Source organism: Mauremys reevesii, linkage group 3 (assembly GCF_016161935.1).
Source record: "Mauremys reevesii isolate NIE-2019 linkage group 3, ASM1616193v1, whole genome shotgun sequence".
Taxonomy (NCBI): Eukaryota; Metazoa; Chordata; order Testudines; family Geoemydidae; genus Mauremys; species Mauremys reevesii.
Window position 1 is genome coordinate 268,050 of NC_052625.1, and position 24,258 is coordinate 292,307.

Below are 24,258 nucleotides of genomic sequence, written 5' to 3' on the forward strand. Positions count from 1 at the left end.
GTTCTAGATTAAAATGTGTCGTATGGCTGTAGTTGTTGGGTGTCCAGAAGCAGCAAGGACTACAGCAGGAACCTGAGGCTGAGGCCTGTTTAAAGATCTGGAGGCAGGGTGTCTTTACAGAGATGGTGAATTCTTCCGGGTACCTCCTTCTTGCCACCAGCATCACCTCATTATGTCCCTGGCTCAGCTCCAGCCAGTTACTGATCTCAGCCACACTATGGATAACTGAAACGATGCTTTATGTGCCTGACGTAAAAGTGATGTGGAGCTGTCTGCATAGTGCTGGCTTTTTTGGCCATGTTGCATTCGAGTTTTCCCTAACGATGTCATAAAGATGTTGAATTGCATCGGGCAAGGGCTGGGTCTCAGTGGGACTCCACAGATAGACCTGTAGGATCCCATAATGCCCCCTGGGTGCAGCCTAAGTGAAGCCATGTCTATTCTATCCTGCTAACCCTGCTTAAAAATGGAAAATCCCATTTCTTGTAGGCCTATGCTACAATTCTCAGGGAGGTGCTTAGTATTTCAGTGCCTACAGTGCTATTTGGGGCAGGCACAAGTCCTTAAAAGGTTAGGAATTGGGCTTGTATTTACTGTAGCCTAAGTTGAATTTTGCAAGAATACAATTGACTCATCAGACGTGCCTGGGGAAGTTAGTTTTCAAAAGGACAATGCAATTTTGCAGCATACATCCTCATTCAGCATTTAGGGAGGACAGACAGATTCCTTGTGTTTCCGTAAAGAATCTCTCTCATATTTCCTGGTGCCAAAGCCTACAGAGAACAAAATGTGTTGTGTCTTGAGAATTTCTCTTCTTGGAATAACTATCCCTAGCACTGAGTTTCCCCTCTCTCTGAACCTTGGGAGGCTGGATCACAACTATTATGGCTATACCTCAGGTCCACCCCTTCCAGAAAACTGCAAGAGTTTGCTGTCTGCTTAGGTACTTATATGGCCCCCCATCACTGTTGCATTTGAATGCCATCCAAGCAGTTAAAAATAGACATAATGCTGCCTGTGCTTCCTCCCTCCTAGCCTGTAGCAGAAATAGCTTGATTAGTTTGTAGACTGTTTCCAGGACTGTAAGATACTCAAGAAATGTGCCTGACTGGATCAAAGGCTTTGATTTGTTTAAAGGAAATGAAAAGTTTTATACAGAGAAAAAAGTGGAAATAAAAGAACAACTTTCCCTCACACCCAAAGCAACAACAAAATGCCCAAGCTGGTAAATCTTATGATGCAATCACGTAATATTTTGACTGGCTAGGTCAGAATGGCAGACCTGGTTATTCAGAAAAGAGAATGTCTTACCTAAAGAGCAGATATTTCCCTCACTGTCACAACTGGATATAAGCTCATCATTTCTCCCAGTGAGAGTTGGGAGGCACTCTCTGCATGTTTGTGAGCTGGACAATTTTTTTAAGGTCATGTGTTTTTTGTTTTGTTTTAGAACAGCTTTGTATGTTCTTCTGCATCTTGTCCACACCATTGTCAGTGCTTCTTGCCAGATGGGGTGAGTACATTGACATAGGTGGTAAGCATAAACAAACCAAAAACCCCACTCAAACAGCAGTGGGAGGAAGCATGGCCTGAACTGATGACAAAACATCAGCTGATTCCCTGTGCAGATAGCAACTCACTAAGGGATGATAGTAGACAACACTTGAGGGGTGACAGTCAAGCATTGATGTCCTGACTTTGTTGCCTTGTGTCTTCATTCGTGTTAATGAGCAGTGAGTGTAAAATGCTACTGACAGAATGGTAGCATTGTCCATGCTCTTTGTAAACATGACAGCACAAGAGGCAGGGCATGGAAGAAGAAGGCCCCTGACTTGTCATTTCCAGTAGTCAGGAGGGATGCTAGGTAGTCACTTGACACCTGCTCATAGGGAGTACAGGATTTTGCAATGTTATCAGGTCCTTTGCTTTGATAGCCTCAGCAACACGCAGATCCAGCCAGCTGACAATGGATGATCCTGTCACCCAGCAGTAAAGAAGAGGGATGTAGACAGTTGGAGGTGCTTAGTTCTCCTGATATAAAGGTTTGCTTGTTTCCCTTCTCTTCATGGATGGAGAATTCTCTATGCTGAAAGGGCCATGTTTGAGGAGGAGCACTGTTGAGCCTGAGGCCAAACTTGTGGGTAGAAGAGGTGCTGTATTAACTGAACTGATGGCTCAGGCCTGGTCTACACTAAGGGGGGGGGGTCGAACTAAGGTACGGAAGTTCAGCTATGCGAATAGCGTAGCTGAACTCGAACTACCTTAGTTCGAAGTACTCACCCGTCCAGACGCCGCGGGATCGAAGTCCGCGGCTCCCCCGTCGACTCCGCCACCGCCGTTTGCAGTGGTGGAGTTCCGGAGTCGACGGGAGCGCGTTCGGAGTTCGATATATCGCGTCTAGATTAGACGCGATATATCGAACTCCGAGAAGTCGAACGCTAGCCGCCGACCCAGACGGTAAGTATAGACGTACCCTGAGAGAGGTGATTCCTCCCTTCCAGGTGGCTAAGGCCAAGGATGCTAGTTGTGTGGGTTTCAATGGAGGCATTACTAAGGCCTCAGTGACCAGGCTGAATGTCCATGCAGGGACTCAGTGTACTTCCCTGGAGTGTTTGTTAATGCTGCTGCTCTCTGGAACCTGTTAAGCTAGGGTGTAAGGAGAAGAGAACCAGAGCCCTGGACCACTAAGGGATGAACTGTCCTGTAGAAGATAGAGTAGGTGTGAAATATTGGCTTCTCAGGCCTCAATATTCCTGACTTTATTCCAGGCTTTGAACTTCAGCCAAATTCTGCAAAAATTCTCTGTCTGTGGGTTATTTTTGTTAGGCAGGGACTATGGACTCTGTTGGCTTTAGGTACAAGAGGAAGGCCTGTGACAGAAGGTCTTTTTGTGCATGAAGCTGAAAGAGGGAGTAAGCATCTGGGTGACAGTGCTGGAATACTAAGAACTGTATTATTCCACAACCCCCCATCTCACTGAGAATGTGCCATTCGCTCCAGGAATAAAAAAGGGAAAACTGTGGGAAAGAAGAATTTAAAGCACTCTGAGCAGGATGCCACGTAAACCCCATCAGCCAATGCAGCATGGAAAAAAAGCCATGCTGCCAACAGCTGTGGGTGGGAAGAGGAGCAGGGGTTGGCCAAGGTACATGCAGGAACTCTGAGATCAGCTGGGTTTGCCTCCCCAATTCTTCCAGCCTCCGTGCATGGGCCAGGCCCTGCCTATTATCTGTTCATCTGGGTTTTATAAGGTTGCCCATGTCTATGGTACCTGAACATATTCTGTGAGGTCTCTGCCTGAAGCTGCTAGTGAGGGAAGAGGGAGAAGTGCATGGATATGCATTTGAGGGCTAGAATTGGCCCCATTTTGTTTTTCTCCAGCTCTTTTATATTTATTTTGATAGCTGTGTGATGTGGTGGTAGACCGGGGATCTTTTTTGCACGAATGAAGTTTATTCCAGACATTTCACCACTTTACCAAGGATAGCTTCTATTAATAACAGAAAAGCTCACTCAAATGCTCATCTGAGACCATTATTTTTTAAATGGGATAAATGAAGTTCAGCACCAGCTTTTACAAACTCTTCTGATGCTAAGATGTGGTGAGGGCAATAATGCAGTTAAAATAATAAACACTACCTTTCAGATTGTCAATTATGCTTGGATGATGTACCAGATAAATCAACCAGCCAGCCAGCATTTCAATCCTCTAGTGTGTTTGGCAAGGATGCTGCTGAATAAAAGGCTTGTAAAGGAAAAAAAATCCTGTAAAGAGGATTCTATTTGTTGTGTGTTTTCAAGGTCTAAATTGCCTTAAGAAAGCAATATTCCAAAACTCCCTTTAAACTGATCTTCAAATAGAACAGTTATTTACTGCTTGTTTAATTGAGATGATAGGAAAGTCCCAGCTGATTTATTAATAATTTCTACTAAAACAGTTCGTTCTAAAGAAGCAAATAATTACATTAAAATAACATCATCTTCTGAAAAAAATGTAATTACTAAGTTGTTAAGAAACATTGCTTTCAGGCTTCATTGCTTGTGGGGAAAAAAAAAAAAGACAACCCTGGGTGCATTTTAATATGGTGCTAATAAACTGAGGAAAATAACCTTCAAAATTTTGGCAAGTGATTAAGATCCTCATCCTGAAAGGTAATGAGCATCTGCTGTGAACTGTAGATTTTGGCAGGAGTCGGTGGGACAGAACAATGAGTAGGAAGTACTCAGTACCTCACTATATGAGGCCTCAGAAAAGAGCCAGCGTTGTTTCAAAACAGCTTGGCAATCATATTAAAAACATGAAAATAAGATTGCCTTAGTCACCTGCTTTTTGCATACAACACTAGGGAGGTCAGCAATCAGGGCAGTATTGGGGAATGTCACGCTCAATTGCTGAGAATTTTAATGTATCTGTGCCACTGGAGACAATGGTAATATTGCAACAAAATTCAGTGACAGATGTATACGTGCTATTGCTTCTCTGTGGCATTTTTATATCCTTGAAATTGAATGCCAGCCTCTGCTGTGGTGACTGACTCACTTTTTTCATACCCCTGAGTGACTTAGTTATACTAATATAGGTATGTAGCGTAGACCACATGTGAGATGGCTCACTTGAGGGTAAGAAAATATCCTTTGAGGTAGGACAAGTATCCATGCCAGAGCACCCCACTGTGGTCATGGATTCTTGAGAGATGCCTTTCTAACTTGACTTGGAAGCAGACAAAAAATGGATGATAACTGGAATTTGGAAAATGACAGTACAGGCTGCACATTTTTACGACATACCTTATGGAAAGTTTTGAGTAGAGTTGTTCAGAGAACAGCTTTCTTCATATTGTGGAGTCTCAGATGAGCTTAAATCTACATCAAGATACAGGTTCTTTTAAAAAAAGCATTTAGACAGGTTAGCTGGGAGAGCCCTCCCAGTGCTAATTTAGGCCTTTGCATTAAAGGATACAACACATCATTTAAGTAAGTCAAGCAGGATAAAGCTGAATGTGTGTGTGAAGCTAACATTTGGCTTAAAGGAAGGGGACGGACTTGCAGCAGTAGCTTGGTACACAGAGGATTTATTGATTAACTACAATTACAGAGTAGAAATTAAGTGGATGAAATGCAGTTTTACCTGTAACTTACATGACTATCTTAAGCAATGAAGAGGTGAAGGTGCTGTTTCAGCTTCCTGGGTGCTAGTGGAAAAACAAATCTCTGTCAGGGTGTCTTCCGGGAAAATATCCCATGTAGCATCCGTCACTGATATCTCATTGGAGCTGTCCTGTCTTATGGATTAACTCACTCCATGTTAGTACAGTGTGAGTCAATCTCATTCCTGGAGTATCTCACAGCATGGGAGAGGAAGGAGAAAAGCCCTGGCTCTTGAAGATGATGCCATAGTGCCTAGAGAGTCTTGTTTGGACTGAACTGTTGGTTCAGACCATTTGAATTAGGCGAGAAATTCTTCCATAGATTCCAAAATAGATTTATGCAAACTGATGAGACTCTGCCCCTATGATTCTTCTAGGGCCTGATCCAGATTTGGCCTGGAGGAGCTACTCAAGGGGAAAAAATCCCAATGCCTCCCTTCCTTTATTATTTTGCTTAGCTGTTTACTTTTTTGAATTTTAGACTTTGCAATTTCTTTACTTACAGAAGTTATTTACTAAACTCTGCTATTTACATATATGGCAGAGGGCTCACAACTAGCAGCACCTCCTTCTGGCTGTCCTGAGCATTAGCTCTGCCAGGCATTACACTCCCCTTCTGGCAGTGTCTTTTCCCCATTCTGTCTCACCCTGTGGCCCCTCTCACTCCAGGAACTCAGTCTCCTCTTTGTGGCTTGGCCCTCTGACCAGGCCCTTTGGGGAAATTTAAAGTCCTTCCCCCCTAGCAATCCTAGGCAGTCTTCCATCTCACTGCCCCATAGTGCCACTGCCTCAGTGGCTGGTAAGGGAATGCAGGCCCACCCTCTATACTGGGTTCCAGCCCAGGGACCCTAAAACAATCAGCCAAGGCCTCTGCATGGTCTCACCCCTTGTTGTTGGTTCCCTGGGAGTCTTCCTACTCATCTGGCTTTCTTGGCTTTCCAGCCTCTCAATCAGGGGCGGCTCTAGGAATTTGGCTGCCCCAAGCACGCCGGTCCCGCGGCTCCGGGGGACGTCTTGCAGACGTGCCTGCGGAGGGTCCGCTGGGGCGGCATTTTGCCGGCAGGGCGGCAGGTGGCTCCGACGAACCTTCCGTAGTCCTGCCTGCGGGAGGTCCACCGGAGCCGCAGCAGCAGCAGACCCTCCGCAGACACGTCTGCGGCAGGTCCACCAGAGCCGCGGGACGAGCGGACCCTCTGCAGTCATGCCTGCGGCAGGTCCACCTGTGACTGTGACAGGCATGACTGCGGAAGGTCCGCCGGAGCCGCCTGCCGGCATAATGCCGCCCCAAGCGCGCGCTTGGCACGCTGGGGTCTGGAGCCGGCCCTGCTCTCGATGCCCTCCACTACAGGCAATAACTGCAACTACTCCGCTGCCTTCCTGCAGCCCTCTGGCTGCTCACTGCTCACAGGGCTTTATCCTGACCCCACCTGTTCCTGCTCAGCTGGGCCTACTTCTAATTAGTGGCATGCTCCCTGGCTCTTCCTCCAGGTTCACCAAGTGGAGCTAATTGGCCTGCCTGGCCACCTCAACCCCTTTCAACCATGTGTGGGGCGGCCACCTCATCACATTGTACTTTACTCATTGCCATTGTCACAGAAGCTAGAGAACTTTGTGCTGTGTTAACGACAAAGCTAAATGCTGGCTACAAGACCCTGCACGTATGTCCATCCAGTAGCTAAGCCTCACTCGGTGTCAGAGGGCAGAAGAGAAGAGTTATTTGCTAGAGAATGAGGTCTGAGTGGGAAATGCGGCTTCACAGGCAGAGCTGGAAGCATCCCTTCGAGGATGAAAGAAGGGGCAGCCCTGGTGCCAGAAACAGGGGGTATAGCCTGACTCATCCAGGGCGGATCCTGCCCCCTTCCCCTCCTCTTTCCCCTGAGGCCCCATCCCCAGGCCAAGCCAGTGTGGAGCCTGGCCAGGGAGCCCAGGCAGCTGTGGGGAGCCTTATTGCAATTCCAGGAGGTGGGCGGTGCAGGAGGGCGGAGGCAGCCCCTAGCGTGTGTCTCCGCATCACCGGGCTCCCTGCTTGGCCTAGGACAGGTGGAGGGTCCGTGACTCCATGCTGGCTCCCCACGGCTGCCTGTGTGGCTCTGTCTCCGGACAAGGATGGGACCTCGGAGCTGCAGCTGGGCCATGGTAAGAGCTGTGTGGGCAGCTGTGGGGAGCTGCAGACCCTCCAGCTGCCCTGTATGGGAGGCTTGGGGGCAGGGATACGGGCCAGGGGCTGCTCTCAGCAGGTCCCCCCACCACAGGCAGATAGAGGGTCCATCACAGCTCCCCACAGTTGTCTGCATGGCTCTTACCATGGCTAGGCTGCGGCTCCGAGACCCTGCCCCCCCGGTCAGAGCTGGGTCAGGGAGAGCCATGCAGGCAGCTGTGGGGAGCCACGGACCCCACACCTGCCTGGGTGGGGGATTCAGGGGGTGGAGACATGGGCAGGGGGCTGCTTTTACATCACTCCGGCTTCTGGCTTGGCCAGGGTGGGACAAGGCCTCCGGGGGAAGAGGAGGGGCAGTGGCAGGGCCTGGGGTGGGGGCCCGGGCCCCACCTCTTTTGGGAAGGCTCCAGCTCTCTTGGTAGGCTGTATCCTCGCTGTCTCATGTACATTATGGAGCAGGCTGAGTTCCAAGGGCCTGAAACAACTCTCATTTATGGCTAGGGGAGTCCCGGGTGAGACTCCAGAATGGGCAATAATCCATCTGCACATATGGATGTCAATTCCCTCAGCCACAGACTTCAGCAGTGTTTTTGTAACTATCTATGGAAGGCCCTGCACAGGGACTCTCCACAGGCAGGACAGGGTCTAGCCTCATAAAGCACATTACTTTAACCTTTACTCTTTAATATTACAGACTGTTTTGTTAATGCAAGACAGTTAAAAAGACATTCAGCCAGCCTACCCCAGCCTCTGTCATTGCACCTTCCCCTTAACAACCAGCCCTGACTGTAAGAGCATAAGTTAGCGGGCACAGGTTGGACACATGCCAACCCACAGCAGGTCATAAGAATGCAGAAGGCTGTTTACATGCACCAGGAAGGGCAAGGGTTACACCCATTTTTGTGGGTCAAACTCATTGTGTGTGCAAACGTGTGTATGTTGAAACTGACAACAGAGCGGACAACTTGACCTGTAGCAACTTAACTGCCGCATTACTGCTTGTTAACTAAGGGCCCAATCCTGCTCCCAGCACTGACCTACATGGGAGCAGGAATAGGGCCTGTGTAAGTGAAAGATGGTCTACACTGGGAAATTAGGTCAGTATAAAATCCACACTCGAGTGCTGCAGTTAATCCAATATAACCCCTGCTGTAGATAGCCCAAGTCTCCTGTCCACCTAGCTACCGCCTCTTGGGGAGGTGGAGTACCTAAGCGGACCGGAGAAGCTCTCCTGTTGGCCTTAATATCGTCTTCACTGAAGCACCACAGTGGCGCAGCTGCAGCAGTTTATGTGTAGACATAGCCCGAGGCATATATGCAATCCCCCTGACGCTGAAATGGTTGACATTGATGGTAGGCCTAGCACAGATAAAGGGCAGAATGTAACCTTAAAGGGTCTAATTGTCTCTTAATGCTTAGGAGGTTTCCATGCATAACTCTGACTGTCTCTACTGGGAGTTACCTAAATCCCTTGCATGTCAACAGAGAATAGGTTTCCAAATGCATAGGGGTGATAGCACACTGGGCTGGCCACATGCTGCAGCAATGGGAATGGAAGATGGGAAATGAGAGATCCAATAGGCATGGAATGGAAAAGCATGGCTACATCTCAGAGCAGAGGCTGCATTAGGTTCAGAATAGTGTTTGCCTCTGCGGCTACAACAGCTGACATTTGCTACTGACTCTTCTTAGGTGTTCACTGGTTCTTCCTAGTCAATGAAAGATACACATGAAGCAAACCAATAAACAGAAAGAATGAGGAGAGGCAATGAGAGGAAAGATGTCCCATAGAGAATATGCTGCCGCACTACTGTGTAAATCTGAAACAATTAGAAACTTTATTTGTCTGTGTGGCTGTGCACTATTGATAAGGATCATCACAATCAGTGTACTTGCTGCCTATGGCTGAGGACAATATACACACATAAAAATTAATGAACCCAAACAAATGAAATGAAATCATTGTACACAAAGGCAATCATAATCCTGAACAACCAGAATCAGGTTCTAATCCCCTTTCCCGCCATCCTGCCCCAAGAATAAAAATTAAAAGAAAAAAACCCCCACTCTCATTTAAAGTGAAAAATAAGTTTACAAGAAAAAAAATCAGTATATTCCTAGATGAAAATGCACAACAAGATAATTAAAACCTTCCACAGCTTGTTAGAAATGAGTGCAAAATCTCACCACCACCCCCTTCCTCGGCCAAGCGGGTAACCAATGTCAGACATGCCCTTCCGCTGGATCAGAAGATGCTACCAAGGGACATGCCGGCTGTGATTTAGGGACAGGGAAAGAGTGGGAAAGGGAAAAAAAAGCTAGTAATGCTAATGCAAAGTAGTATCCCTGCAGTTCCTCTTTTAGATATTTCATTCATAATATACAAGGAAAGCTTCTCGTCAGATGTGAATTGCCATCACTCCCTTGGGGTCAATGGAGAGATGCTGATTCACACCAGCTGAGGATTTGGGCCAGTTATTTATAAGCCACTTGCTTGTGCTTTTATTTTCCATTGTTTTTAAGTGTGAACATATCGAAGTATCTTTGCTATTTTGAGCTTAGGGGAATCAAATGTGAGGCATAAAGGCTGCTAAGACCCCTGTGCTGTCACCCCAAACTTCTTGCTTTTCATTTGTCTTCGTAGAACAACCCTTTAGGGACCAACGCTGCCACATTGGTCCTTATGCCTGGTCGCCTCTTGCTACACAGCTTGGCCCACTGGAATCACGGGGTGACTTGTGGAGTAGGACTGGGTGGGAACATTGGCCGTGAAATCATCACCTGCTCTGTGCAGAAATGCTTCCCTGCTCCTGAGCGCAGCTGTGTGGTGCCCTCAGTCACACGGGCTAGGACTGACCCTGCCTGGCACTTCTATACCGAGGGATGATAACGTCACGGGTGGAAGTGGGCGGGGAGGTATGGGCGTTGGGGGCAGGGCTTTTGGAAAGCACAGTGCATAGGAAATGGGTCGTGCAGACCTGCTCTGACTCCCATGAGCAGCTTTTCTCCCAGGCACACTGAGGCAGCAGGTCCCTTGCTACACCAGACAACTCATGTGGGGGGTGGGGGAGGGGGTCAGAGCCATCATCTGCCTCCTTCCTGCTCCCTTTGGGGCACTGTGCACTCCTGGGGGAGGAGGTGCTCCTGTGCTTCTCTGAGCGAAGGGACAACAATTCTGAGGGGCTCTGACTCAGGCAGCCCAAGCGAGGGAGAAAGGTCCTCACACTCCCCAGCTCCATCACGGTGCATCCATAGAAGGGCAGGGCAGAATCTCCTGCTAAGCGATCACACCCCAGGTGGCAGCCTGGGATTTGAGAGTCTATGTGGGCAGACCCCTTTGCTAGCTCAGGGCCTAAAGTTCAAACTCAATACATGACTCAGGCTGACAGCCACAGCCTCTCAACATCCTGCCCCTTCTTCCCGTGCCCATAGCCCCACTGAATCCTGCAACCTGCTCCTCTCCGCTACCCATATTGCTCCCACCAGTGTCACAACCAGATCCTCTGCCTTGTCCTCCATGCAGCACTCCTTGCTCATCATCACGAGTTCAAACCTTCCTGTCTTTCGCTTCAAGGCTCTGCTGAACTCAGTCCTGGCGTAGTTCTGGGATCCTGCCTACCCTACTTGTACCCCTGCTGATCCCTTTGCTCTGTGAGCAATGCCAGCCATGGCTCCCCCTCCAATCTCTTCTTACAGCTCCTTCCCTGATGCCAAGTGTGCACAGAATGACCTCCTCAATCCTAATGTGCCAGGCCCCACCCTCTCCTGGTTCTAATCCCTCCTGCAGAGCCATTGTGTCCACGGGGAACACAAATGGAAAATGAAAGGGTCATACAGTGGATGAAAATGAAGGGAAAACCAGATCAGCTAGGGTAGCTCCTTCCTCTAGGACCTCTGACAATGTCTGTCCTCGACATGACAACGTCTCCAGGGTGGGGACTGTCTTGCCACCTGTGCATTGTACAGAGCCAAGCACATTGTTGTGGTGCACAACAGATAATAAATAACCACCACAGTAATTCCTAGTGTTAAATGCAATCGCTGCTGGACAATGCAAGATTCATCCTGTATCTGGTGAGAACGCTTTGACCACTGGAGATCTTGGAGACATTACATTCCTCCAACCACACCATTGACTTCTTCAGTCCTCAAGTAACCCTAGATGAGATGCAGTTGTAAAGTCCTGCCAATCACCTCTGGCTTAATGTTCACACACAGGGCTGTAGCTAACCCTCAGAGATGGTGAACAAGGGAACAGAAATGGAGCCTGGGGGTTCTACAGCCACAAACACTGACAATATCTGACATCTGTTGCAGCCACAGAAGATGTAAAATAGCCTCACTGGGAAAAAATGATGCTTACAAAACCCAGGCATGGTTTGCTTATTCAGGGGCTGGTGCTGCCACTCATGCCCAGGCTGACTGGTACTTAACCCCGTTGTGTTCAAAGCGACTAGTAGTGGGACAAAGTTCTATGCTGCATGAGCAAGGGTGGCAGGCTCTGGCCCTTAAAATGGTATGTTAATCTTTATGGACCTGATGCAGAACCTATTGAAGTCAATGAAAGTATTTGCATTGACTTCAGTAAGCTCTGGGTCACCCCATATGGGTAAATTCCTGCCCCACTGAAGTCAATGGGAATTTTGCCATTGACTTAATGGAGCCAGGATTTCACTTTACAAGACTTTATGATGCATTTTGCACAGATTCTTCCCTTTAGCATTTATAGCTGCACAGTTCTTTGTTATTGCTTCTTAAAAAACCCTGTGCAGAGAGCTAAAGGGTTAGTCACTTCCCCTTATCCCATTAAGAAAAAAACCAAACCCAAAACCAAACCTGGGTGAAAAGAAAACTCACTCACTTCTTCAGCATCAGATCCACACTGCTGAATGGACTATTGCTACACAATGCTATATACAGATACGGGTTACTTCATTCATGCGAAGTGTTACAAGGACCACAACAGCATTCCCAGTCAGGAATATGAGATGGGAGCAACGCACTAGGGGCTGGTTAGGGAATGGACGGCAACAAAAGTAAAGCCCCCAAGATTCTGTCAGAACTAAAACAGGGACTTGAGACAAAGGGTTTGGACAGGTGCCTGCAAGGCACAGCGGGGAAGTGTGGGGTGAGCGGACTCGCTGATTTTGTCTGCAGGGTAGGGGAGAGGCCATGATGATCATAATACAGCCAAAAAATAAGGAAATGGCTCGCACTGTTCTTGTGACTCTCAGCATGTCAACACTCTAACAACTGAATAATAAATCGGGCATCCAAGCAAGAACAGCAGTGGGGTTTCCATCCTATTGGTAGAAAGCTCTTGAACCCCTGGACTTCCTTCTTCAGTCCAGACTCTTGTTTTCATTCAGTGGGGACAGATCTGCATGTCCTCAATATATGAAGGCAAATAGACTTTTGTAAGAAAGTCATGAAGTCCCCTATTCCTTGCCTTCCCTCCACCACTTGGCTTCTTAACAGCTATTCTGGCCCCGGCATTACTGAAAAGCCCAAATTACATTTCAGATCAATCCTCCCCAGGGGTCAGGGTGGGAGCAACAATAAAGTCAGTATCATTCGCTCTTGTAGGTAGAGTTGCAAAGGTGGCCCTGCATCCGTGCCTCCTTTAATATGCTGCAACCCCTGGTTAAGAATCTTGCTGAATTCTTACTCCTACCTAGTACAGAGAATGCTCTAAGCTGCATTCCATCAGCAGGTAAGTGAACATGGCAAATGTCTTTTCTTTTTCCTCTGTTCATTATACACAATGTTTTGTCTCTATCTATATCTATATAGCTTTCTATATAGATACATATAGATCTCTAGCAATATATTTACTATCTCTGATTGTTCCTTTAGAAGCCCTTTATGTGGCAGTAGGCTTCCAGAGATGAGAACAATATGTACAAGAGCCAAAGGAGCACAAAGAGGGATGTTGTCAGAAGCTTGGCAGTCCGCGGCCCACCCAGCTCACCTCCAATCTCCGGTCTCCGCCGGTAAAGCAGCACGCCCACACTGATAAAAGCAAAAATGGTGAAGAGGGTGACGGAGAAAGCCAAGGTGCCGGGGGAGACGTAGAACACTTCCCCATTTGCCGCGTGGTAGATGGCAGCGATGGACCAGGCCACGCCAATCCCCAGGAAAACATTCACAGCATTGCTCCCGGTGACGTTCCCGATTGAGGCGTCAGCATATTGATCCTGCGTAGCCGCCACTTTGCTGGCAAAGGTGTCTGTAAAGCGAAAAGAAAAGCAGTTAGTCAGGTGGCAATAAAATAAGTTGCCTTGAAAAGGGCTACCCTGGTGTCACTGCAAGTCCTTCCTATTGGAGAATGGAGCTCCTGACAAGCTGATCTAGCTAACAGCTTGGCATCAAAGGTACGTCTCCACTGCAGATGAAAGTGGGACAGTAGCATGGCTGGCTAAACCTGAACTAGCTTTAATCTAGCTATAGCAGGGTGTATGTGGTGGCATGAGCTTCAGCATGGGCTAGCTGCCCCAATACAAGCTTGCCAGGGACTCAGGCAGCTAGCCCATGCTACCGTATCGACACTACCCTTATTATCCCTGCTCACTAGAGTAAAGCTAGCCCAGGCATGCCCATCCATGGTGCTATCACACCTTCGCTTGCAGTGTAAACATACTCCCCAGAGACTGGACCCAGATCCCACCTCCCAAAGCTCCCTGCAAGAGTTAGAGGACCCCAGATAAAACACTTCCTGACCTCTTCCCTCACGTACACTTTCTCTTGCCTGAAGCTGGCAGTCTCCCCACCTCCTCAGGCCTTTTCTTGTCCTGAGAACTAGCTCCTGGGCACCTCCATTGTACAGGAGTCACTCACTGGCTTATGGCGTCCTCCTTACAGAAAACAAATGCTACAAGAATCTACCATCATCTCTCAAAAGGCTGTAATAAGTGCTTCCACAGGATGCAGTATCTTGGACCATTGCTGTACAATAATGTAGCACTCATATGACAGGTCCTTTGCAGCTGCATGGGTCTCTGGGAGTTGGCTCTCCTGGGTGACAGCAAACCAGACAGCATTCCTTGGATGCGGGTTTGGCTAGAGTAGTGGTTCTCAACCTATCTACCATTGTGGGCTGCATATGCAACTCTCTATGTGTTATGCGGGCCACAGCCACACAGTATATATACTGCCTGTATGGCCCTGGGGATGTCATATGGGACACAGCTGTGTGCTGATTGGGCTGCAGACTGAGAACCACTGATCTGGAGAGATGTGTAACAGGCTGCTTACAGGTGGTGGTCCCATGGGGTAGGGATAAGTTGGTTCTGCTGACTCACTGAGTCAGGTGAATATTTATTACACCAATGGAGAGAGGATCTAGGGTGTGTGCTGAGCAGTCCTAGGGGAGGAACTCTAGAAACAGCCCAGCCAAGGGAAGAAACAGCCCAGCCAAGGGAAGAGGTTTGAGCTGAATTTGATGTTATGGTGTTAATTTCTCTGCCACTCTTGCTCATGTTGAGTACCTATTGAACTGCGTAGGAGGAAAGATGGGCTTTGCAGTGAGAACATTCACACATCAGGGTTTTGCAAATATCTGAACAGCTCTAGCCACATTTCTGTGAACTATAACACAAAGGAGACTTCATGATCTCTCCCTGGTGGTCTATTATCCTTTCTACACAGTGCACTGCGGCATGCAGCAGGAGAGCTGCTGTCCATACCACCCTGCAGGGGCACTGCCTGGCCTGTAGGTCAAATTACCTGGAGTTCCTACTCAGACCAGACAGACCCCCACTCTAGGGCAGGCACCTTTTTAGACTTCATGGACTTCAATGGGTATTTTTATTAGGTTACACAAGTTAGCGAAGCCCCTACTAAAAACTCTGGAATGGTGCCTATTTAGGATGAATACATTCGAAGGGTGCTTAGCTCTGACATAGCGCTGTTTGTCTGCAGACACCGATGCCTTCCAAAGCAAATGCAGTGGTCTGTAGCCATTTACAAGAGCAGCAAGCACCAGTTATGCAGCAATGTTGTACATTTATAATGGGCCCAATCCTGCACTCCTTGAAGTTAATGGCATAGATCCCACTGACTTCCACGGTCCAGGATCAAGGCTGGAGGGCCTCACCCCAGGATACTCTGTACTTAGTTGTGCATGTCCTTTATGCCGATGCCTTCCCTCCCTACAGCACATCCCATGCAAAAGCCAGGGACAATTGTAGTCCCCATGACTGAAGAAGCCCAGGAATTTCCCCCTTGTGTACCTGGGGTCAGAAACTACCTCCTAATGTGGGAGTTGGGTCCTGGTTCACTGCAATGGCCCGTGGAGCTAGGTGGGCATGATGAGGGATGCAGGCTGCACCATCCTAATGGATATACAGAGTGCATGCTGGGGAGCTGGCTAAGGCATGCTCCTGTCTCAGAGCTATGATGTATTCGCTCTGAAGGCTAGTGGCTAAATGCTATAATCTGCCTCTTGACAAGCTGTATAGCTACTAGATATGTATTTGTACTCACTCACTCACATGTGGCAAGCATGGCAATTGCCAACTTATGCCTAAAAGAAATCATATCGAAAAGCCAGTTGCATGGGTGCATATGTGCATTTGATTTGCACTACCACAAGGATGAAGCCAAAGCAAAGACACAAAGACATTTCATCAGATGGCATAAAGGCAAGATACAAGAGGCAAAACTGGGATAGCTATAGCCTTTGTGCTTACGCTTGCCTCCATATTCTCCACACAGCCCTGCCACATTGACTGCCCAGGAAATCAGACAGGGGTCTTGTAGGGAAAAGGCTGTATTGTAATGCACACACGTAAGAGGGCAGAATTAAGGTTGTGCCGACACTTTTCATGACATGATGGACTGACTTCTGTTGGTGAGCAAGCCAAGCTTTCGCACTTACACGGGTGCTTCTTCAGGTCTGGGAAACATACTCAGTGCTCTGGCCTATGCTACAGAATTACTTTGGTATAACTACATGTTCACACCCCTAAGTGATGCAGTTACACCAGCCTAAGCGCCAGCATAGACAGTGCTATGTCAGCGGGAGGGCTTCTCCCACCAACATGGCTACTGCCTCTCAGGGATGTGGATTAACTGTTGATGGGAGAAGTCTGCCCAATGGCATAGGAGCATATTCACTTAAGCACTACGGCGGCACAGTTGGATTAGTGCAGCTGCACCCATGCGTCTTTTTAAGTGTAGACCTGTCCTGAGTACGGGTCCCAGAACTGAAGAAGAGCTTTGTGTAAGCTTGAAATCTTGTCTCGCTCACCAACAGAAGTTGGTCCAGTAAAAGCTATTACCTCACCCCCTTGTCTCTCTAATATCTGAGACTGACAAGGCTACAACAACACTGCCTACTTTTCATGGTGATATTCCCTGAGCTCTGTGCGCTTCAGCTTGCCACCTTACCTTGCTCTTAATGAAGGATTTTTGTAATGGAATTTTATACATCTCTTCCCTGTCTCTCCTGAGTCTTCTTCCCTAAGCTAAATAGGCTTAAGACCTGATCCTGCAAGTTATTCCACATGGGTGGCTGGATGTCTGTCCACTGATTTCTATGGGGTTCTGCATGCTCCACTTGCTGGATCAAAACCCCTATCTTTACAAACTCTTTCCTCATCCTAAAGTCTTTCCAAGCCTCTAATGATTTCCTTTGCCTTCCTCTGGCCGTTTCCTATTTCTGCTATCTCCTTTCTGAGATGGGGTGCCCAAAGTGAGGGCATCAATTTATTTATTGGCTTTATAATCTTGTCAACCTCACTCTACATCCCTTTCTTAAGAAACCCTGTTACCCTCCTGGCTTTCTGATCAACAATGAGCAGAAGTTTGCATTGAACTATCATGCCAGGCCGATGTATTTTTCCTGAGTGCTTGCAATTAAGTTAGAACTCTTCCGAGTATGACTTGCTCAATGGTTATTCCACTGTGCAGTACCTTGCTATGCTGTATTTCTGCTTGACACCATCTTGCCCAAACATCTAGCTTTATAAATTCCTCCTGAAGTACCAGGCCACCCTGTCTAGTCTGACTAAGCTCAATAATTTTGTGTACTCCAGCTTTTTTTTGCCTTTAAAGTAAAGCATCTCCTGTTTCAATAAACAGCCCTATTTAACTGTTCCATCAACAGCTCAAGGCATGGCTCTGGATTAAATTTCTTACTGATATAGCTGGCCGAAATTTTTCTATCAAAACTTGGTTTGCAATAGAAAATAGGGTTTTCAGCTCAGTGAAAATCTTGGCAGAAAGTGACTGCATTCCTCAAAACATTGGAGGTTTTTAGAGCAGGTGGCACAACCCCTGTCAGGGAGGGGGTTTCTGTTTACGTTTGCTTGGTCCTGTCTCAGCACAGGGGCTGGATTTGATAACCTCGCAAGGTCCCTTCCAGCCCGACATTTCTATGATTCTATGCCAAGGCCATAACTAACCTCCCTCCCCCCCATCACTTACCCACTAACTTTATTTTCTCCCTAATACTGAGACACTAACTCATGGCCAGGAAGTGAGGCATCCTGTTTAGTCACCTCGCCAAACAATTGCTTTTACTGGAGGAAACTGACCATGCAGTGGCATTAAAGGGATGAGCACTATTTCGTTTAATTATTCCTATTGTTGATACTTTGCTTACTTAGCTATTAATCAAAGAGTGGCCACAGGCCCAATGAAATGAGATTATTGTAATTGATATGGCACATTCAAGAAACATTAAGGCACTGTATTTTTGTATTAAGAATGGAAATGATTAGGCATTGTTCTGTGAATATCCAGTTGCAGTTTTTAATATATGAAAGATTATTAGGCCAGACACTTTATGTTCTGTATTTTGCCTCTATGTAAATAATGATGGTTAGAAAAAAGGGCTTAGCTTTTCATTACAAGTCATCTGAATCGGACACTGCACTGTGCATTTGCCCTCTGCACTCCAGTCCACCACGCTGCTACAGAGCACAGCCGTTTTCCTCCGGTGTGCACCTGGAGCCTTACAGGCATAGAGAAGTTGTAAGTGATATTTAGCGCATGCACTATGGATTACAAAGAACTTATTTCAAATAAATGAGAACAGACATACCCACAAAAAGCACAATTTTCTATTTTGTAGCTCAGTACAATAAATGTAGTTTTGTTAGCCCTTCTGGGACCCAATGGGACTCCTGGTTGCTCCCTTGCACTGAGAGGTTCTGTATGAGCACCCGCGTCATTAGTTTTATGCAGCTGGACTAGTTTTGGTCATGTTCTCTTGAATGTCAATTGTGCCTAGCTGGCCCAGCCCATAATAAGGGGTGGAGGGAACAGTGGAGACATTCTGACACAGGAGACACAAGGCATCCTGGAGCAACCAGGTCCTTAGGATGTAACCTCCAATTTGTGAGTCTGTCCTTAATGAAGGCTCCCTAGCTCACTATGCTTGATTCAATCTCTTAAAAGAAGGCAGAATGCCATGGAGTATGGAACTATAGGAATACTTAGAACAGCTGATAATACTGTACTATGAAGAACACTCTCTTCTTTGCCCCATTGCTAAGTCTCCACTAACCATGACTGTTTCTGAGGCAGTCTAATCAGTCCGAGACCTATCTCCAAACAACAGGTATTAGAGGACTCTTCAGATGTTTCACTAGAAACACTTCTAGTAGCTATTCACACTCAACAACCTAATTTTGATTCATGTGGATCAAAGCTGAATCTGGTCTCATCAGAGGTGTTCCATGCAGAACAAAGAACCTGAATGCAGAAAAATGTGTGAGAGATCAAGGGAGAAGATTAAAGAAGCAGAAGTTCAGAATGAGAACATGGGACAGCAACTCTGGCGGGGGTTTGAATAAAAGACAGCAATTTTCTACACTGAAAAACTGAGGGCATGGAAAACTTTTTAAAGCTTGCAGAGATATTAGGTATTTTGGAATCTGTGGAAAAGAGGAGTTAGTTTGAAATACTTTCTAGGGTACTGAATTGTCTTCTCCAATTTCAGCTCCCTACCCTATTGGATAGTCTCAAAATATTCTGCATACCTTTCAAATCTCTCCCAGTTTAACAAGTGTCTGCTTTAGCTGTCTCAACAAGAATGGTCACATGGTAATTTTAGCAATGCCATTGGAGTGGTATTATGACTATGATATGGAGGAGGGAAAACATACTACTTGTAAAGAAACTGATCTTTACTTTCCTCAATATCAGCAGAACTATTCAAAATTGTACCACATGGAATTCTTCTTTCTAGGTTTCCAAGTTTCCCACAAAATTGAAGCTTAAAGATTTTTTTAAAAAATCATGGTTTTTTGTAAACTATGATTTATTTTATCTACACAATCAGTTCAAAAGGATGCTTGCTGAAATGAAGAGGATGGTGTGGGTCTTGATGAGGCTGTGTCAGATAATTCTTTGTTACCTGACTACAACAAAGGGTTGTCGGTTTTTAAACCTCTCCTTTTCTTTTGACATTTTTTGTTTTCATGTTCGATGGCAAACCAATAGCTTGCGTGTCTGTCCCTTTCCATGCCCAAATGCAGTGGGTCCAGTTCACACACCCTTCCTCACACTGACTAGCACATGAGCTGTTCCAGTGGTTTCTGTAAGGAGCTGGGTAACTGGGGTGGTGGGGTTGGACGATGCTGGGAGAGGGATTCTGGTGGGAGTGCAATTAGAGTCAGTGACGCTGATATTGTTACTGGGGCATTGTGATTGGGGTGGTAATTGACAGCATCTGTTATTTGGAGAGAGCGAGGTCATAGAGTGTAAGGCCAGAAGGGACCGCCAGGTCATCTAGTCTGACCTCCTGCCTAGCAAAGGCCACTAAACCTCATCCAGTTACCCCTGTACGGAGCCCAATAACCTGTATTAGACTAAAGTATTACAGCCCCCAGGAGACTAAAATGCAGGGACAGGGAATTGCTAGAGGGCATGTGAAAAAAGGGCATGTGAAAGCTACTAGGCTAGAAAGAAAAGAAAGGCAACTGAGTAGTAACATTCTTGGTACATGAACAGGCTCTTCTCACAAAGGGGCTCAAGGTGCTTTATGCCCATTAATAAACAGCAGTGCAGCATCTCCCGCATTTCTGGTTCTGCAAAACCAAAGCTGATCCAAAACTGTTACTGAGATGAGACATGAGGAATCGTTATCCCACCCAGTCAATTCCTCCTCTTTGGTGGTTTGGATAATATGAACCTCAGAGCCCATCCAGGCCTGGTTTTTGTTTGGAAAAAATAAAACCTGACTAATGAGGTTTTGCAAAAACAAGACACAAGACTCCTTGTCCCATTTCTAATTAGCACACAGCATCATTTGTTGAAATACAGAGCTGGTGATTCCAGTCACAAGCTCCCTTTGCCAACGGGTCTGGTAACACCCAATGCCAGCTGATAGGAGGTAGGGAACATGGTGCTATTGGGTCCATGCCACCCCCTCTTCCCAGTCCTCTCTGAAAGCTCCTGTAAGGGCCTGGGCAGCTCCCTTCCTTCCCTGCCAGGCTTCTCTCTGCTCCCTGCAAGGGAAGGCAGGAGGACAGGGGACCCAGAGCTGCAGTGGGAAGCACCTCTCTTCCTACCCCCAGCAGCCAGCTGACAGCCCCTGTCCTGTGGAACATGACCAGAGAGTGAGATGAGCGAGGTGTAGAGGCTGACCCGGCTGTGATAAGAACATAAGAACATAAGAAAGGCCGTACCGGGTCAGACCAAAGGTCCATCTAGCCCAGTATCTGTCTACCGACAGTGGCCAATGCCAGGTGCCTGAGGAGTGAACCCTAACAGGCAATGATCATCAAAATCTCTCTCTCTCCATCCTCCCATCTCTGGCCGACACAGGCTAGGGACACCATTCTTACCCATCTGGCTAATAGCCATTTATGGACTTAGCCACCATGAATTTATCTTTATCCTTTTTTTAAACATTATTATAACACAGCCTTCTCTAACTCACTCAGGTAAAGTTGTTCAAGCTTGCTTGATGAGCGTGAAGACTTCCTTTATTTTTTTTTTTTTTTTTGCCTATTAATTTCATTAATTGACCATTTTGACCCCTAGTATGTAAGTAAATAACGTTAATAAGTCCTTTTTCTTTCCTTATTATCATTCTCACATATACTCTGATATTTATATACCCCATCATGTCCTCTTCTCTTCTCTCTTTTCCAACTAGCCTCTTTAATCTTTCCTCAATCCCCTCCTCATCTGGACCCTCTCTTTTTTAGTTGCTTCTTTTGCTTCTTTTTCTTTTTCTTTTCTAGAATATCTTTTTGATTTGAGGTGACAGACCACATACACTGTACACAGGATTTGGGCGTACCATGGATTTATATAAGGGCAATAATATATTCAATATATTCTCAGTCTTATTCTTTTTTTGATTTAAACATCCTGTTTGCTTTTTTTGCCTTTTGCATGCACTGCATGCACATCTTGACTATCACGATAACTACATCCAGATTTTTTCTCTAGATCTTTGTAGTGACTCCCCTATATATGTATGTATAGTATAGTTTTGTTTGTTTTTCATTTATTTTTTTTTTACATTTTAAATTATTTTTATTTTTTTTTTAAATTTCATTTAGTTTTGTGAGATCTTGTTGAAGTTCTTGTGAGATCTTGTTGAAGTTCTTCTCTTCTTGCTTGGTCTTAGTAGTCTCTTCATAGTTTAGTGTTTACCCCTTTCTCTTTCCACCATTTCTTATGAATAAATTGAATAGATTTGGTCCTAATTAGAGGTAGGGACCAGGAATAGGACTACCCCTCCCTCTCCCTCTGAGAATTTACACCCTTTTTCACCTTTGGGAGAGATGTACAGCACAGTGCAGCTAACAACTCTGGGAGTCCCTGGTGAGCCTTCTCTGTATGGCTACTGATTCCTTACACCTCTGTCATGTACCCTTTTCTCTGTCTCCTCTAAGCTCCTCTTCACAGGGCTCTCCCCAGGTTGCTGCCCACTCTCCTCACTCCTCTGTACCTGCTCTGTCCTTTGAGGCAAAATGGAGCTGCAGCGAACACAGCATCCAGGTGAGGGAATACCACTGACTGACATAATGGTGAGACACTATTCTCAATATTATTTTCTAGGCCATCCCTTTACCTTCTAATGTTTTTGTTCTACTGCAGCTGATGTTTAGCGACAGTGGGACAGACACTGAAAAAGGGACTTACAAAAGGGTCTTAACTATTTAAACACACTGTACATAATTTCCAGTTATGCCAGATGAAAAAACTCAAGTGTCACTCTGCATTTTGCTAATGGTTCCCAGTTAATGGTTGCCAGTAAAACAGCAGGAGTGTCTGAGAGAAATATGCACTGTGGATCCATGTAAATCCAGAGTAATTTATAGCAATATACCAGATAGCAGAAATTGGAGCTGTATGTTTTATCATCAGTAGCACCAACAGATTAAAATGACAGTAAGAATAGCATACTTTCCTCTCATTTCACTGGCTTTCCATTCACTTATATACCAATATTAGTGGCGCAGAAAAAATCTTTGGGATCTAAAAGAAACAAAGAAAGGCTTGCCAGACACAGTAACTATTTCTGGAATGGATTAAGGACACTTTGTTTTAAGGGGATTTTTAAAAAACCCAGTCCAGTGCAGTTAATCTCATACCTACATGAGGTGTAAAAAAACCCAACATTCTGCAGGCAGTGGAGAAAGCAAAAATGTGGATTGACACATTACTTTTGCACTCCATGGAACAACTAGAAGTCTATTCTAAGGAAGAAAACTTGGGTTTGCTGAAGTTAAGACTGTAAATATCAGTTACAAGTTGTTATCAAAACATTAGAAAGCCTGAAAATTCAAAGCTGAAGCTATACTTAAAATAACCCACAGCCGCCACGAAGGGAAACACACCACTGGGGTCTCCCATGGTGGTGTCAGTGTTACTAGTTAGCTCTTCCTGGAGCAATCAGACCTGGATTGCAGCCCGCTCCCTCTGAATCCCGAATACACAGCACAGGGGAAAGATGGCAGAGATCATGTCAGGAAATTAAATTATTTTTTTACCTGGCACTGATGTTCCCAATGCAACAAACACGACTGCAGTCACTGAATCCTTCAGGCCAATGGTGCAGCCAAAATGGGATGCCAAATCCCCGATGAAAGCTGTCAGCAAACCAATCATTAGGATGGAGACGACGAAGCAGGCCCAGCCATTCCAGTAGTCTGTCGGGGGGACGAAGGCGAAAAGGACCTTCCAGAAGACAGTCAGAAAGTGCATCACATAATCAAAGCAGGACGGCAGCTTCTCTTCCCCACATTCGTCATCGTCATCATCCTCGCCTGCAGCAACAACACCAGAATCTGATTAAACCCAGAGCTGCACAACTGGGTGTCCCCGCTCCTGTCTAAGTACTTATACAGCTCTTTGTACTGTACTGTTTGAGCCTCACCCAGTCGATAATGGAGTTTATTCTCAACACTCCCCTGTGAAGTAGGGATGTATTGTTATTATTGCCCCCTTATTATGGATGGGGAAGACAGGCCCAGAGAGAATAATGGTGAAATTTTCAAAAGCACCCAAGTAATTTTTAGGACAGTAAATCCCACTGACTTCCAATGAGCTCTGTGCTCTTAAGTGAGCTAGGCACTTGGGAAAATACCATCCCATGACACTTGCCCAAGGTCACATAGGTGACTGTGGCACAGCAGACAAGCGAGGCCTATATTTCCCAACATTGCTAAGCCTTTGTAGAACTGCTGTCTTTTGGGTGAAAAACTTGAGACACTCGGAGGGCTGCCAAGCCTTGCCCCCACCATCACAAGCAACCCCATCAAACAATCTCACTCATAAATGTGTCCAGCTCTCTCACTGGACAAATTAAGTGTTTGCTCCCACAACTCCTACTGAAAGGCTGTTTCAGAACTGCACCCTTCCGATGGTTAGAAATCTACTTCTAACTTCTAGCCAGAATTTGTTCCTGGCCAGTGTATCCCTACTTCTTCTTGTGCCACTATTGTCCTTAACCTTAAATAGCTGGTCACCCTTCCTGGTGTTTAC

General features: G+C 46.3%; 1 protein-coding gene across 7 annotated transcripts in view; it reads right to left on the reverse strand.

The window, feature by feature from the left end:
* Window positions 1-9,120: 9,120 nt before the first annotated feature.
* SLC8A1 (solute carrier family 8 member A1) overlaps window positions 9,121-24,258 on the reverse strand; it is a 314,624-nt gene continuing 299,486 nt past the window's right edge. For all 7 annotated transcript variants that reach the window (XM_039528183.1, XM_039528187.1, XM_039528185.1 and 4 more), the window contains 2 exons: window positions 23,265-23,540; window positions 9,121-13,534 (listed from right to left, as the gene is read on the reverse strand). In XM_039528183.1, coding sequence (XP_039384117.1) covers window positions 13,158-13,534; window positions 23,265-23,540 — 653 coding nt within the window. In that variant the 3' untranslated portion in view covers window positions 9,121-13,157. The remainder of the gene's footprint in view (window positions 13,535-23,264; window positions 23,541-24,258) is intronic.